Source organism: Tachypleus tridentatus, unplaced genomic scaffold (genome assembly GCF_004210375.1).
Source record: "Tachypleus tridentatus isolate NWPU-2018 unplaced genomic scaffold, ASM421037v1 Hic_cluster_2, whole genome shotgun sequence".
NCBI classification, from domain to species: domain Eukaryota; kingdom Metazoa; phylum Arthropoda; class Merostomata; order Xiphosura; family Limulidae; genus Tachypleus; species Tachypleus tridentatus.
The window spans coordinates 51209495-51222568 of NW_027467782.1; the positions used below are offsets into that span (position 1 = coordinate 51209495).

Consider the following 13074-nt stretch of genomic DNA (forward strand, 5'->3'; position numbering starts at 1 on the left):
CAGCCAATAGTATTATTTTAAATAAACAGTATTATTTATTAACATTCGTTGTTGAATGTTGTTCAGTAATCTCATCTGAAAGATTCTTGATTTTAAAGAACTAGTTATTCATCTAACTAATTCTAAACATTCACATTTCAGGCCATTCATGTCATAAACAGGGCTCAAATAATTAATGATGCAATGAACTTAGCTAGGTAAGTTTTTTTTCTTATTTGTTTTATTTAAACAAACACTTTTGTAATTACTACAATTTTACATAATTTGTAATGTCTGGAAAGCAGTTCTCATTGTTTTTCATTTAACTTTATTTATTTTAAATGTCTTTCACCGTCTCACCTGGCATTTTGGAGTGTCTTGTGTTTTCTGTTCTGTGGCCTTGGTTTTAAAACAATCCATATTTTCTTTTCAGTGGCCTGGATTTTCAAAATATCTGTTTTCTACCCTGTACCTGTCACTTAAAAATTACAATATTTTCTGCCGTTAGTACATAAATGTCTCTTGTTTTCTCAACTCTAGCCTGTATTTTTGTAAATGCTGATTGTGACCTGTATCATGGCTTCTGTATCATTACTTTCTTTACTATTCCGCTCTGTATCTCATTCACTTGTGCTAGTTTAACATTTCTTATTGACCTTTCTGCTTTTGTTTGTTTCATTGTATACAAAATTATGTTATTGAAAAGTAACGTTAAAAATGGCAGATAGTATCAGTAATTCATATCAGATAGTATCAGTAATTCATATCAGATAGTATCAGTAATTCATATCAGATAGTATCAGTAACTCATATAAGTTTTTTCATATCATCATATTATGTTTTTTTTTCTTATTTAATCAGTTTATGTGGTTTAAATTGTCACCAATGATAATAGAGTTAGAGTTGTGCCTTATACGTTGGCACTAAACACGACCCTCTACCTGAATAATGAAAAAGAATACATCCCGTGGGCAGCTGTTTTGGGTTCATTTTCTTATCTCAATTCAATGCTATGTCGAAGTAGTGTCTATGGAAAATGGAAGGTAAGGCTCAGACACTAGAATCCTTAAATGTTAGATAGCATCTAAAGCTTAAAGAATAAAAATTGTATTTGTAGTTAGAGTTGAGAACCAAGAGGTAATACTTAGAGTTGGAAACATTGTGTGTTTTTAAAATAATGTAGGTTTTACCTGTGTGTTTTTAAAATAATACAGGGTTTACCTGTGTGTTTTTAAATAATACAGGGTTTACTGCATGTTTTAAAGTCACATAGGGTTTACCTGCATGTTTTTAAAGTAATGTAGGGTTTACCTGTGTGTTTTGAAGTAATGTGGGGTTTACTGCATGTTTTAAAGTCACATAGGGTTTACCTGCATGTTTTTAAAGTAACATAGGGTTTACCTGCATGTTTTAAAGTAACATAGGGTTTACCTGCATGTTTTAAAGTAACATAGGGTTTACCTGTGTGTTTTTAAAATAATACAGGGTTCATCTGTGTTTTTAAAGTAATGTAGGGTTTACCTGTGTGTTTTTAAAATAATACAGGGTTCATCTGTGTTTTTAAAGTAATGTAGGGTTTACCTGTGTGTTTTTAAATAATACAGGGTTTGCCTGTGTTTTTAAAGTAATGTAGGGTTTATCTGTGTGTTTCTAAAGTAACGTAGGGTTTACCTGTGTGTTTTTAAAATAATATAAGGTTTACCTGTGTGTTTTTAAAATAATGTAAGGTTTACCTGTGTGTTTTTAAAATAATGTAAGGTTTACCTGTGTGTTTTTAAAATAATGTAGGGTTTACCTGCATGTTTTTAAAATAATGTAGGGTTTACCTGCATGTTTTTAAAGTAGCATATGGTTTACCTGCATGTTTTTAAAGTAGCATATGGTTTACCTGCATGTTTTGAAAGTAATATAGGGTTTATCTGCATGTTTTGAAGTAATGTAGGGTTTTACTGCATGTCTTTAAAGTCACATAGGGTTTACCTGCATGTTTTTAAAGTAACATAGGGTTTACCTGCATGTTTTAAAGTAACATAGGGTTTACCTGTGTGTTTTTAAAGTAATGTAGGGTTTACCTGTGTGTTTTTAAATAATACAGGATTTTCCTGTGTTTTTAAAGTAATACAGGGTTTACCTGTGTGTTTTTCAAGCAATCTAAATGAGCATGTACAAATGTTATATCAAAATGTGTCATGTAAATGAACATGATAACACATGATACACAGAGTAAATGGTTTCATTTTTTTCTTCTTAGAAATATGTAAAAAAACAAATTCATAGCATGTACAAAGAACTTGGATGGGATGAAAAACAAGATGATGATTTACTTACACAGTAAGTATCACCAGTGTTAGTGTTACTGATTTACTATCACAGTAAGTATCACCAGTGTTAGTGTTACTGATTTACTTACACAGTAAGTATCACCAGTGTTAGTGTTACTGATTTACTATCACAGTATCACCAGTGTTAGTGTTACTGATTTACTATCACAGTAAGTATCACCAGTGTTAGTGTTACTGATTTACTTACACAGTAAGTATCACCAGTGTTAGTGTTACTGATTTACTTACACAGTAAGTATCACCAGTGTTAGTGTTACTGATTTACTATCACAGTAAGTATCACCAGTGTTAGTGTTACTGATTTACTTCCACAGTACGTATCACCAGTGTTAGTGTTACTGATTTACTATCACAGTAAGTATCACCAGTGTTAGTGTTACTGATTTATTAACACAGTTATTATCACGAGTGTTAGTGTTATTGATTTATTAACACAGTTATTATCACGAGTGTTATTGATTTATTAATACAATATCTCCAAAGTTAGATTTTATTGATTGTTTAATGCAGTATTTTCAATCAAGTGCTGTATATTGTTTTAGTGAAAACAAATATAGTTGTACATTGAAAAGTTTGATGGACACACTGACTGACTCTAAAGTGAAGGCATCTTGACATAAAAAAATTACAGAAATTATGTAATTAAACTGTGCTAATTTTCCAATCCTGTAGGTATAATCGAATCAATGTTCTCAGTTGGGCATGTAGTATGGACCATCCTGACTGTATAGCATCAGCAAGAGAAATATTTCAGAGATGGATGGAGGATCCTGACAACAAAACAATGTGAGTGGTCAGTCAGTAGCACTTTGTAAGTGTGTAAAAGTTTAACTGAATAAATGTGAGTGGTCAGTCGCTAGCTATTGTAAGTGTGTAAAGATTTAACTGAATATGTGTGAGTGGTCAGTCACGAGCACTTTTTAAGTGTGTAAAAGTTTAACTGAATATGTGTGAGTGGTCAGTTGCTAGCACTTTGTAAGTGTGTAAAGGTTTAATGGAATATGTGTGAGTGGTCAGTCACTAGCTATTGTAAGCGTGTAAAGATTTAACTGAATATGTGTGAGTGGTCAGTCGCTAGCACTTTGTAAGTGTGTAAAGATTTAACTGAATATGTGTGAGTGGTCAGTCACGAGCACTTTTTAAGTGTGTAAAAGTTTAACTGAATATGTGTGAGTGGTCAGTTGCTAGCACTGTAAAGGTTTAACTGTAAGTGTGTAAAGGTTTAACTGAATATGTGTGAGTGGTCAGTCGCTAGCACTGAATATGTAAGTGTGTAAAGGTTTAACTGAATATGTGTGAGTGGTCAGTCGCTAGTACTTTGTAAGTGTGTAAAGGTTTAACTGAATATGTGTGAGTGGTCAGTCGCTAGCACTTTGTAAGTGTGTAAAGGTTTAACTGAATATGTGTGAGTGGTCAGTCGCTAGTACTTTGTAAGTGTGTAAAGGTTTAACTGAATATGTGTGAGTGGTCAGTTGCTAGCACTTTGTAAGTGTGTAAAGGTTTAATGGAATATGTGTGAGTGGTCAGTCACTAGCTATTGTAAGCGTGTAAAGATTTAACTGAATATGTGTGAGTGGTCAGTCGCTAGCACTTTGTAAGTGTGTAAAGATTTAACTGAATATGTGTGAGTGGTCAGTCACGAGCACTTTTTAAGTGTGTAAAAGTTTAACTGAATATGTGTGAGTGGTCAGTTGCTAGCACTTTGTAAGTGTGTAAAGGTTTAACTGAATATGTGTGAGTGGTCAGTCGCTAGCACTTTGTAAGTGTGTAAAGGTTTAACTGAATATGTGTGAGTGGTCAGTCGCTAGTACTTTGTAAGTGTGTAAAGGTTTAACTGAATATGTGTGAGTGGTCAGTCGCTAGCACTTTGTAAGTGTGTAAAGGTTTAACTGAATATGTGTGAGTGGTCAGTCGCTAGTACTTTGTAAGTGTGTAAAGGTTTAACTGAATATGTGTGAGTGGTCAGTCGCTAGCACTTTGTAAGTGTGTAAAGGTTTAACTGAATATGTGTGAGTGGTCAGTCGCTAGCACTTTGTAAGTGTGTAAAGGTTTAACTGAATATGTGTGAGTGGTCAGTTGCTAGCACTTTGTAAGTGTGTAAAGGTTTAACTGAATATGTGTGAGTGGTCAGTTGCTAGCACTTTGTAAGTGTTTAAAGGTTTAACTGAATATGTGTGAGTGGTCAGTTGCTAGCACTTTGTAAGTGTGTAGAGATTTAACTGAATATGCATGTACTGGAGTAATATTGTAGTAGTAATAAGTAATTCATTTCTTTAGTGTAACAGCTAAACCTGGTTTTATCTTACGAGATGTTTTCATTGCTATTATCTTTTCTATTTTTTCCTTGAGTAGTATTTCTCCAAATATGAGAAGCCTAGTTTACTGTACTGGGGTTAAACATGGTGGAGAGGAAGAGTGGGACACTCTTTGGAAGCAATATCTGGTAGAAGAAAATCCTATTGAGAAAAATAAGCAGCTAAGAGCTCTTGCTTGTACTCGTGAACTTTGGATCCTTTCCAGGTGACTCTTGTCCAACTTCTTATTTGTTTACAAAATGGATTTCCTTCTTTATTCAAAGTATTTATAATCATTGTAATATAATGTGACTTTTCTGTCCAAACAAAATAATCTAGAAACAAATCTTTTGTAGTAACTGTGTTATCTGATAATTGGGTTAAAAGTAAGCTGAAGTTAACAGTGTGTTTGGTGATTCTATTAACAGTAATCTTGTGTGTTTGGTGATTCTATTAGCAGTAATCTTGTGTGTTTGGTGATTCTATTAGCAGTAATCTTGTGTGTTTGGTGGTTCTATTAGCAGTAATCTCCTGTGTTTGGTGATTCTATTAACAGTAATCTTCTGTGTTTGGTGGTTCTATTAGCAGTAATCTTCTGTGTTTGGTGGTTCTATTAGCAGTAATCTCGTGTGTTTGGTTCAATTACCAGTTATCTGGTGCGTATGTGGTGGTTCAGTTAACAGTAATCTGATGTGTGTGTGGTGGTTTGGTTAACAGTAATCTGATGTGTATGTGGTGGTTCAGTAAACAGTAATCTAATGTGTATGTGGTGGTTCAGTTAACAGTAATCTGATGTGTGTGTGGTGGTTCAGTAAACAGTAATCTGATGTGTATGTGGTGGTTCAGTTAACAGTAATCTAATGTGTGTGTGGTGGTTCAGTTAACAGTAATCTGATATGTATGTGGTGGTTCAGTAAACAGTAATCTAATGTGTATGTGGTGGTTCAGTTAACAGTAATCTAAAGTGTGTTTAATTATGCTATTTACAATAATTTGCAATGTGTTTTGTGGTGCTTTTAACAGTAATCTGAGATGTGTTTATTGGTGCTGTTAACAATAATCTAATTGTGTTTTGTAGAGCTGTTAACAGTAATTTGAGGTATGTTTGTTGGTTCTGATAACAGTAAGATGGGGTGTACAGTGTATTTGACAGTTGTGGGATATTCACTGAGATACGTTTCTGGTAATTTTACACTGTACCTATCAATATTATTGTCTATATCATTTTTTTTTATTTTTTTTTTATAAGTTCTACATTTGTTGCACTCCTTAAATATATAACTATTGTTAGTTTATTTCATCATTGTTACATAAGTCATTTGAAACGTCACAAACGTTCTTTGTTTAACAATGTAGATTACTTGACTGGACAATAGCTGAGGACTCGCAAATTAGACATCAAGACGGGTTCTCTGTCATCACAGCTGTAGCACAAAACATCTTTGGGCGGGAAATGTGTTTTAGTTTTTTAAGAAACAAGTGGGACACCCTGAGGAAAATGTAAGTAATCCAGTAGAGGTGTTGTTGCTCAAACTGAATGGAGTTATATTTTATTATCATTTTTATTTGACAACATGGCTTAACATTCCTAAAGTTTAGAGGTTTCATTTTTTTTCACTTTTTATAGTTTCTATGTTACACTAGGCAGGCTTGGAAGTGTGAGATTATAAACCTGAACAGTAATTTTTTTTCAGATTAGTCATTCTTTGATATATTTCATCGTGTAAGATAAATCGACAAGTTACAGCATGCTATAATCAGATTAAGTTGTAAATAAAGTACTGTGCTGCACATCTAAAGCCAGTTCCTCAGTGGCAGAATAGGCTAGATTCCTCCTCTGTGCAAGCTAGCTCACAATTATTACCAAAAACCAGAAATAAGAATTATTTCACCTTTACATGACACACAATGTTCAACGTGCCTCACAAGGTGCCACTTACACCTGACACAAACACAGGGTAACACTGAGTAACTTGGTTTTCTTTTATATCTCTTTAACCATAATAATAATGTTTTGTCTTTCAGCATCCACAAAACACAAGAACATCATTTGATAATTGCCCTGTGAATGTGGGTTTTCTTGAGTTTCTCCTGTTTTCCCTACAACCAATTCTAAGACACAGAGGTTAGCAGAGGTTATATCTGTGCCTTGAGAAGATGCCTTCTTCTTTCCTCTATCTATCACCAATTTACATTCATGTTTTGTACATCCTCAAAGTGACACAAGGTGCCTTCACTTTACCTTCCTCTGACTCTCTAACCTGAAAAACACAAACAAACAGTTAGTTCATAAGTGTTTATTTTTCTCACAGTGGCTTTAAAAGTTCCACCTCCATTTGCAGAGCAAAGAGGAAAAAAAACACCTATTCCTTAAAACCCTAGTTCAGCAATGTTCTCCTTTGTCAGAGTTTACCTACCTGTTTAAACAAAGAAGTTTGGATTGGTTACTAATTCAACTCATCACTCCACACATGAAGCAAACAGGTTTCAAACACACAATTTCAAAATCATGACCCATATTTTGTATCCATGGTTTCACTAAAGCAGGGATAACTGTTTTACATAAATACTTTTTGTTCATACATATTTTATGAATAAAAATATAACCCTATTACACTTCCTAGGTTCAAGAGCATTATGAACAGTAAGAAAACTAATTAGAAACAAGTATGTTAAACATCTATACTTACATCATTAGTTACTGTTAAACAACTGATATATTAAACATCCATACTCTACATCAGTACTTAGTGTATAAATACTGATACATTAAACATCCATACTCTACTTCAGTACATAGTGTATAAATACTGATATATTAAACATCCATACTCTACATCAGTACTTAGTGTATAAATACTGATATATTAAACATCCATATTCTACTTCAGTACTTAGTGTATAAATACTGATATATTAAACATCCATACTCTACATCAGTACTTAGTGTATAAATACTGATATATTAACCATCCATATTTTATATGAGTAGTTAGTGTATAAATACAGGTATATTATACATTCATATTTTACATTAGTAGTTAGTGTATAAATACTGATGTACTAAACATCTATATTTTATACCTGTAGTCAGTGTATAAATACTGGTATAGTAAACATCTATATATTATACTAGTAGTCAGTGTATAAATACTGGTATAGTAAACATCTATATATTATACTAGTAGTTAGTGTATAAATACTGGTATATTAAACATACATATTTTATACTAGTAGTTAGTGTATAAATACTGGTATATTATAAATCCATGTTGTAAATTCAATTTGTTGTCCTACTCTTGGAAATAACCTTTAAACTTATGAGTAACCCATTGACTGCTGGTTCACTTTATGTGGTACGGTTTGTCTGCCTGTGGCAGATATTTGTGTGATGATACACTGTATGGCTTCGATACGTGTTATTCACTGTTAGAGGGAAAGTATCTTTGTGTGTCAGTTTGAAATATATATTTGTTATTGTTTTTCATGATAGTAAGTTATTTCATTGTTTCAGATATGGGCTATCTATTGGTTCCTGGAACTATTTAGTGAAAAGTGTGTTTTCATCTTTCAACACTCCTTTTGAAAGAAAACAGGTAACATGGCTCTTGTACAGCTTGTAGTTTTTACTTTGTTTAGAATATTTGAAGAATATACATTTTAAAGTAATAATTAATAAACATCCATATTACTGCAATAGTAAAAATAATAATATAATAATAGTAAAAATATATCTGAACAATAATACTTGTAAGGAAATATACCGTTGTAAACATGAGGTATTTATGGTACAGTTGTAAACATGAGGTATTCATAGTACAGTTGTAAGCATGAAGTATTCATAGTACAGTTGTAAGCGTGAAGTATTTGTGGTACAGTTGTAAGCGTGAAGTATTTGTGGTACAGTTGTAAGCTTGAAGTATTCGTGGTACAGTTGTAAGCATGAAGGATTCATAGTACAGTTGTAAACAACTCTAATGTAGAACAGTTGTCACAATACTCACTAATTACTCATAGTTAAATGTGTTGGTGAGGTTCTAAATATTATTTTTCTTACTCTGATGTAGATAAAAGATTTTTATGTGAAAAACGAGGACAATATTGGCCCTGCTAATAGGGCTTTTCTGCAATCCATCGAGGAAGTTGAAGCTAACGTGCAGTGGATGAGAGATAATTTTGATGATATCAAGAACTGGTTGAAGAGAGTTGTTTAGTCAAATTTTATTATACTTGTTAAACATATGTTATTAAAGTAGCCCTATAACATAGCTAACATTATTAAAGTGGCCCCATCACATTCCAAATGTTATGTCTGCATATCAAGAAATTTAGAAAACTTGAAAATTTGGGAACTTCCAGAAATGACCGAAGGTGGTTAAGATGTTTATTTTCTTGTATGTTTAAAAATTAAACAGATATTAAAGCTTCCCTGTGATGTATATCTGAAATAGAAAGACCTTCCTGCGATGCATATCTGAAATAGAAAGACCTTCCTGCGATGCATATCTGAAATAGAAAGACCTTCCTGCGATGCATATCTGAAATAGAAAGACCTTCCTGCGATGCATATCTGAAATAGAAAGACCTTCCTGCGATGCATATCTGAAATAGAAAGACCTTCCTGCGATGCATATCTGAAATAGAAAGACCTTCCTGTGATGCATATCTGAAATAGAAAGACCTTCCTGTGATGTATATCTGAAGTAGAAAGGCTTTCCTGTGATGTATATCTGAAGTAGAAAGGCTTTCCTGTGATGTATATCTGAAGTAGAAAGGCTTTCCTGTGATGTATATCTGAAGTAGAAAGGCCTTCCTGTAATGTATATCTGAAGTATGTATTGCTCAGTTCTGCATAGTGTAATGTATACCTGAAGTATGTATTGCTCAGTTCTGCATACTGTAATGTATATCTGAAGTATGTATTGCTCAGTTCTGCATAGTGTAATGTATACCTGAAGTATGTATTGCTCAGTTCTGCATACTGTAATGTATACCTGAAGTATGTATTGCTCAGTTCTGCATAACTTGCACCATATTCATGAATGGAATAACAGATGCTGTATTCATGAAACCCATTGCTCTTTGTCCTAGCCCATATTCATATGTGTACAAAATATCAAACTGAGATGAATCACCCGCCCCTGGTTGGAGAACAAAGTGTTTTTTTGTTGTTTTTTTTGCTGTAAGGTCCATACCACAGAATAATAAGCAGTTATTGTATTATTTTATTCGTAATAAATAAACAAAACAAGAAGTTATATTTTGTAATGTTTTAAACTGTTGTAATATTAAATTTATTGAACTGGCAATGATAACATAGGCCTGCGAATTTAAACTGCATTCAAGTTGGTTTTTCTACAGTTCAGCTATGCAGATTTAAACTGCATTCAAGTTGGTTTTTCTACAGTTCAGCTATGCAGATTTCGAAAATTACGTTCATTTTTTTAATTACGTATTTTTTTTTTATAATTCGATGACAAAACTTTCACTTAGATTGAATTATTATTGAATATTTTTTATTATTATTGTTTATTATGTTTGGAACAGTCGATAAGACTCAAGTCGCGATTGGTCTAGAGAAATCTATAGCCAGTGGTTGTCAACATTTTAAGTAAAACAAAATGTTACCCGATTTCAGTGAAAATGATTCACTTATATATACGAGTACATACGACGTTTTGTGAAAAATCTGTACGTGGGGAAAAAATGGATATTGCTTTCGAATTTTGCGTACAGGAATAACCGTAGAAAATGTAGCAATTTCAAGACATTGCAGGCCTGCATGAACTGTTGGAAATGAATGACATTTGTTTTTAAGTGTTTTAATGTTTTATTTCTATACGGATCTTCTGAGAAAGCTATTTTCAGTATTTAACCTAAAATAATATCAAAGTTCTAGTGGTGGCATATAGTGTTGTTTGTACAATATTGATATTTGTCTTTGATCTACTTTTCTTTTGCAGATTTCAGGAGTAACTATTTCCCCTAAATAAATTACAGATTTTTCCCTACCTTAAATCAAGATTTTAAAATATTCCATACTGTTTCATCGTGTCTGATCGATTAACGACAGCGCCACAACGGCCTTAATCCAACGATGAAACCCTGTAGTTAACATTCAGTTTCGGTTAACGACAGCGCCACAACGGCCTTGATCCAACTATGAAACCCTGTAGTTAATATTCAGTTTCGGTTAACGACAGCGCCACAACGGCCTTGATCCAACGATGAAACCTTACAGTTAACATTCAGTTTCGGTTAACGACAGCGCCACAACGGCCTTGATCCAACGATGAAACCTTGTAGTTAATATTCAGTTTCGGTTAACGATAGCGCCACAACGGCCTTGATCCAACGATGAAACCTTACAGTTAACATTCAGTTTCGGTTAACGACAGCGCCACAACGGCCTTGATCCAACGATGAAACCCTGTAGTTAATATTCTGTTTCGGTTAACGACAGCGCCACAAAGGCCTTGATCCAACAATAAAAACCCTACAGTTAACATTCAGTTTCGGTTAACGACAGCGTCACAACGGCCTTGATCCAACAATAAAACCCTACAGTTAATATTCAGTTTCCTTCCACCCTTGTTTACCCCTTTGTTTGCCTTTACCTTTTCCTTTCATTCATTTTGTGCTCATTTTCGATGACCCAGAACTCTTTCAGAAGTTTCAAAATCTCGAATTATAACTTTTACTTTTCAAAAAAAAAAAAAATCGCTAACATTCATAAGTATATCTGTAAACAAGAAATAAAGTTATTTCTGTTTTAACAGACTTTCACGTTTTATAAGTACAATCAATAGATAACTGGTAATTTCAATTTACAAAGGAAAACGGTGGAAAACTTGCTTTTAATTTCAATAAAAGTAAACAACCAACATTTTCTGCCGAATCCAAACAGAATACTGTAACATAAAGTATAAGAAACTTTAACACCAAGTTTTCTTTCATGCATTACATATATAGCGACTATTTTATTACACCCGATTTATCTATAATGATTATACAAAAATATCAGCGCTAAATATTCACTGCTGGCCAAAATCTTAAGGCCAATGTACATAAAGAAAAAATATGCATTTTGCGTTGTTAGACTCAACCACTTATTTGAGTAGAGCTTCGAAAGATGAAAATAAGAAAAGGGAAAATAAAAATAAAAAACTTTTTAGCATTTAACAGGGAAAATGTGAACACTATGAAATTAGCCTAAATACTAGCTGGTCAAAAGTTTAAGACTATACCAAAAAGAAGCCCTAAACAGGGCAGGAAATGTCTAACAAGAGGTCTCAGTAGTGACTTGCACGGCCAAGTGGTGAAGATGGCTTCATGAAGATCATGCACCGTTCGGAATTGACGTCCATTTCTATAGACTTCCCTTGCCATCCACCCCCAAATATTTTCAAAGGGGTTCAGTTCGGACGAATACGCTGGATGGTCTAAAAGAATCATTCCTTGGGACTCAGCACATGAAACAAAACAAAAACTCAACATACTAAGAAACCCAATAAACACAGCTACAAAACTATGCTCACCAGATAAAATTAACGATGAATTAAACAAAATAAAACAATACTTCATCAACAACATCAATAAGTTTCCTCCACAAACCGTAGAAAACATTATACGCACACACCTAGACAGAGAGCAAAATCAACCAACAAAAGTAAATATATCTCACGAATAAAAAAAATCACGAAACCATATACTGCTGTATACCATATATTCCCGACATCAGCAGACAAATAACCAACATTTGGCAAACACTGGTAACAAAATATCACATCCCAGTTAATACCACATTTATTTAAAAACCAGGCACAAAACTGAGGTCTATACTATGTAAAAACTAGACTGACAAACACCACACCAACATTATTTATAAAATACAATGTGGTAACTGCCACGACTTCTATATTGGAGAAACAAGTAGAAAAATGGAAACCAGATTCAAAGAACAGAAAAAGTCACCTTCACACGTTTTCGAACACTGCAAGTCAAATAAACACAACATAACCATAGAAAACACTTAAATACTAAATAAAGAAACAAACGCAAAATTAAAGAAGCCTTACTTATACAACAACTTAAACCCAAAATAAACCAATATAAAGGAACGCCTTTATACCTATATTAATATAATAAAATTATATATTCAAACATCTAACACCGCCCTCTACATTCCGACACTCAGTTACACAACCCCTTTCAAACATGTGGTCAGCTTCCGGTCAGTTACCTCTTTCTTTGTGAACCTGACGATGACCGAAGAAGGTCGAAACGTTGTTCGCTCTTCTATGTAAAATATTTTCTCAACACAAATGAGCCGTTTTTGAATATATATATTTGATGAATTTATTTTCCAAAACCTGTGATACTGAGAACTCTAAAATTTTATCGTTTAATTATATATATATATATATTACACTAGCGATAGTATGATATTTTGTTATAAG

General features: G+C 33.2%; 1 protein-coding gene and 1 long non-coding RNA gene across 2 annotated transcripts in view; one reads left to right on the top strand and one right to left on the bottom strand.

Annotated features, from left to right (window-relative positions):
* Nucleotides 1-9043, top strand: part of LOC143243172 (aminopeptidase N-like) — a 39754-nt gene extending 30711 nt beyond the window's left edge. The window contains exons 13-20 of the mRNA XM_076486967.1: nucleotides 142-197; nucleotides 875-1022; nucleotides 2231-2310; nucleotides 2994-3107; nucleotides 4674-4841; nucleotides 5972-6115; nucleotides 8130-8211; nucleotides 8683-9043. Coding sequence (XP_076343082.1) covers nucleotides 142-197; nucleotides 875-1022; nucleotides 2231-2310; nucleotides 2994-3107; nucleotides 4674-4841; nucleotides 5972-6115; nucleotides 8130-8211; nucleotides 8683-8829 — 939 coding nt within the window. The 3' untranslated portion in view covers nucleotides 8830-9043. The remainder of the gene's footprint in view (nucleotides 1-141; nucleotides 198-874; nucleotides 1023-2230; nucleotides 2311-2993; nucleotides 3108-4673; nucleotides 4842-5971; nucleotides 6116-8129; nucleotides 8212-8682) is intronic.
* LOC143243173 (uncharacterized) lies at nucleotides 9015-9873 on the bottom strand. Its single transcript, XR_013024121.1, has 2 exons — nucleotides 9568-9873; nucleotides 9015-9525 (listed from the first exon to the last, which is right to left on the bottom strand). It is a non-coding gene; the product is annotated as an uncharacterized LOC143243173 (long non-coding RNA).
* Nucleotides 9874-13074: the final 3201 nt, after the last annotated feature.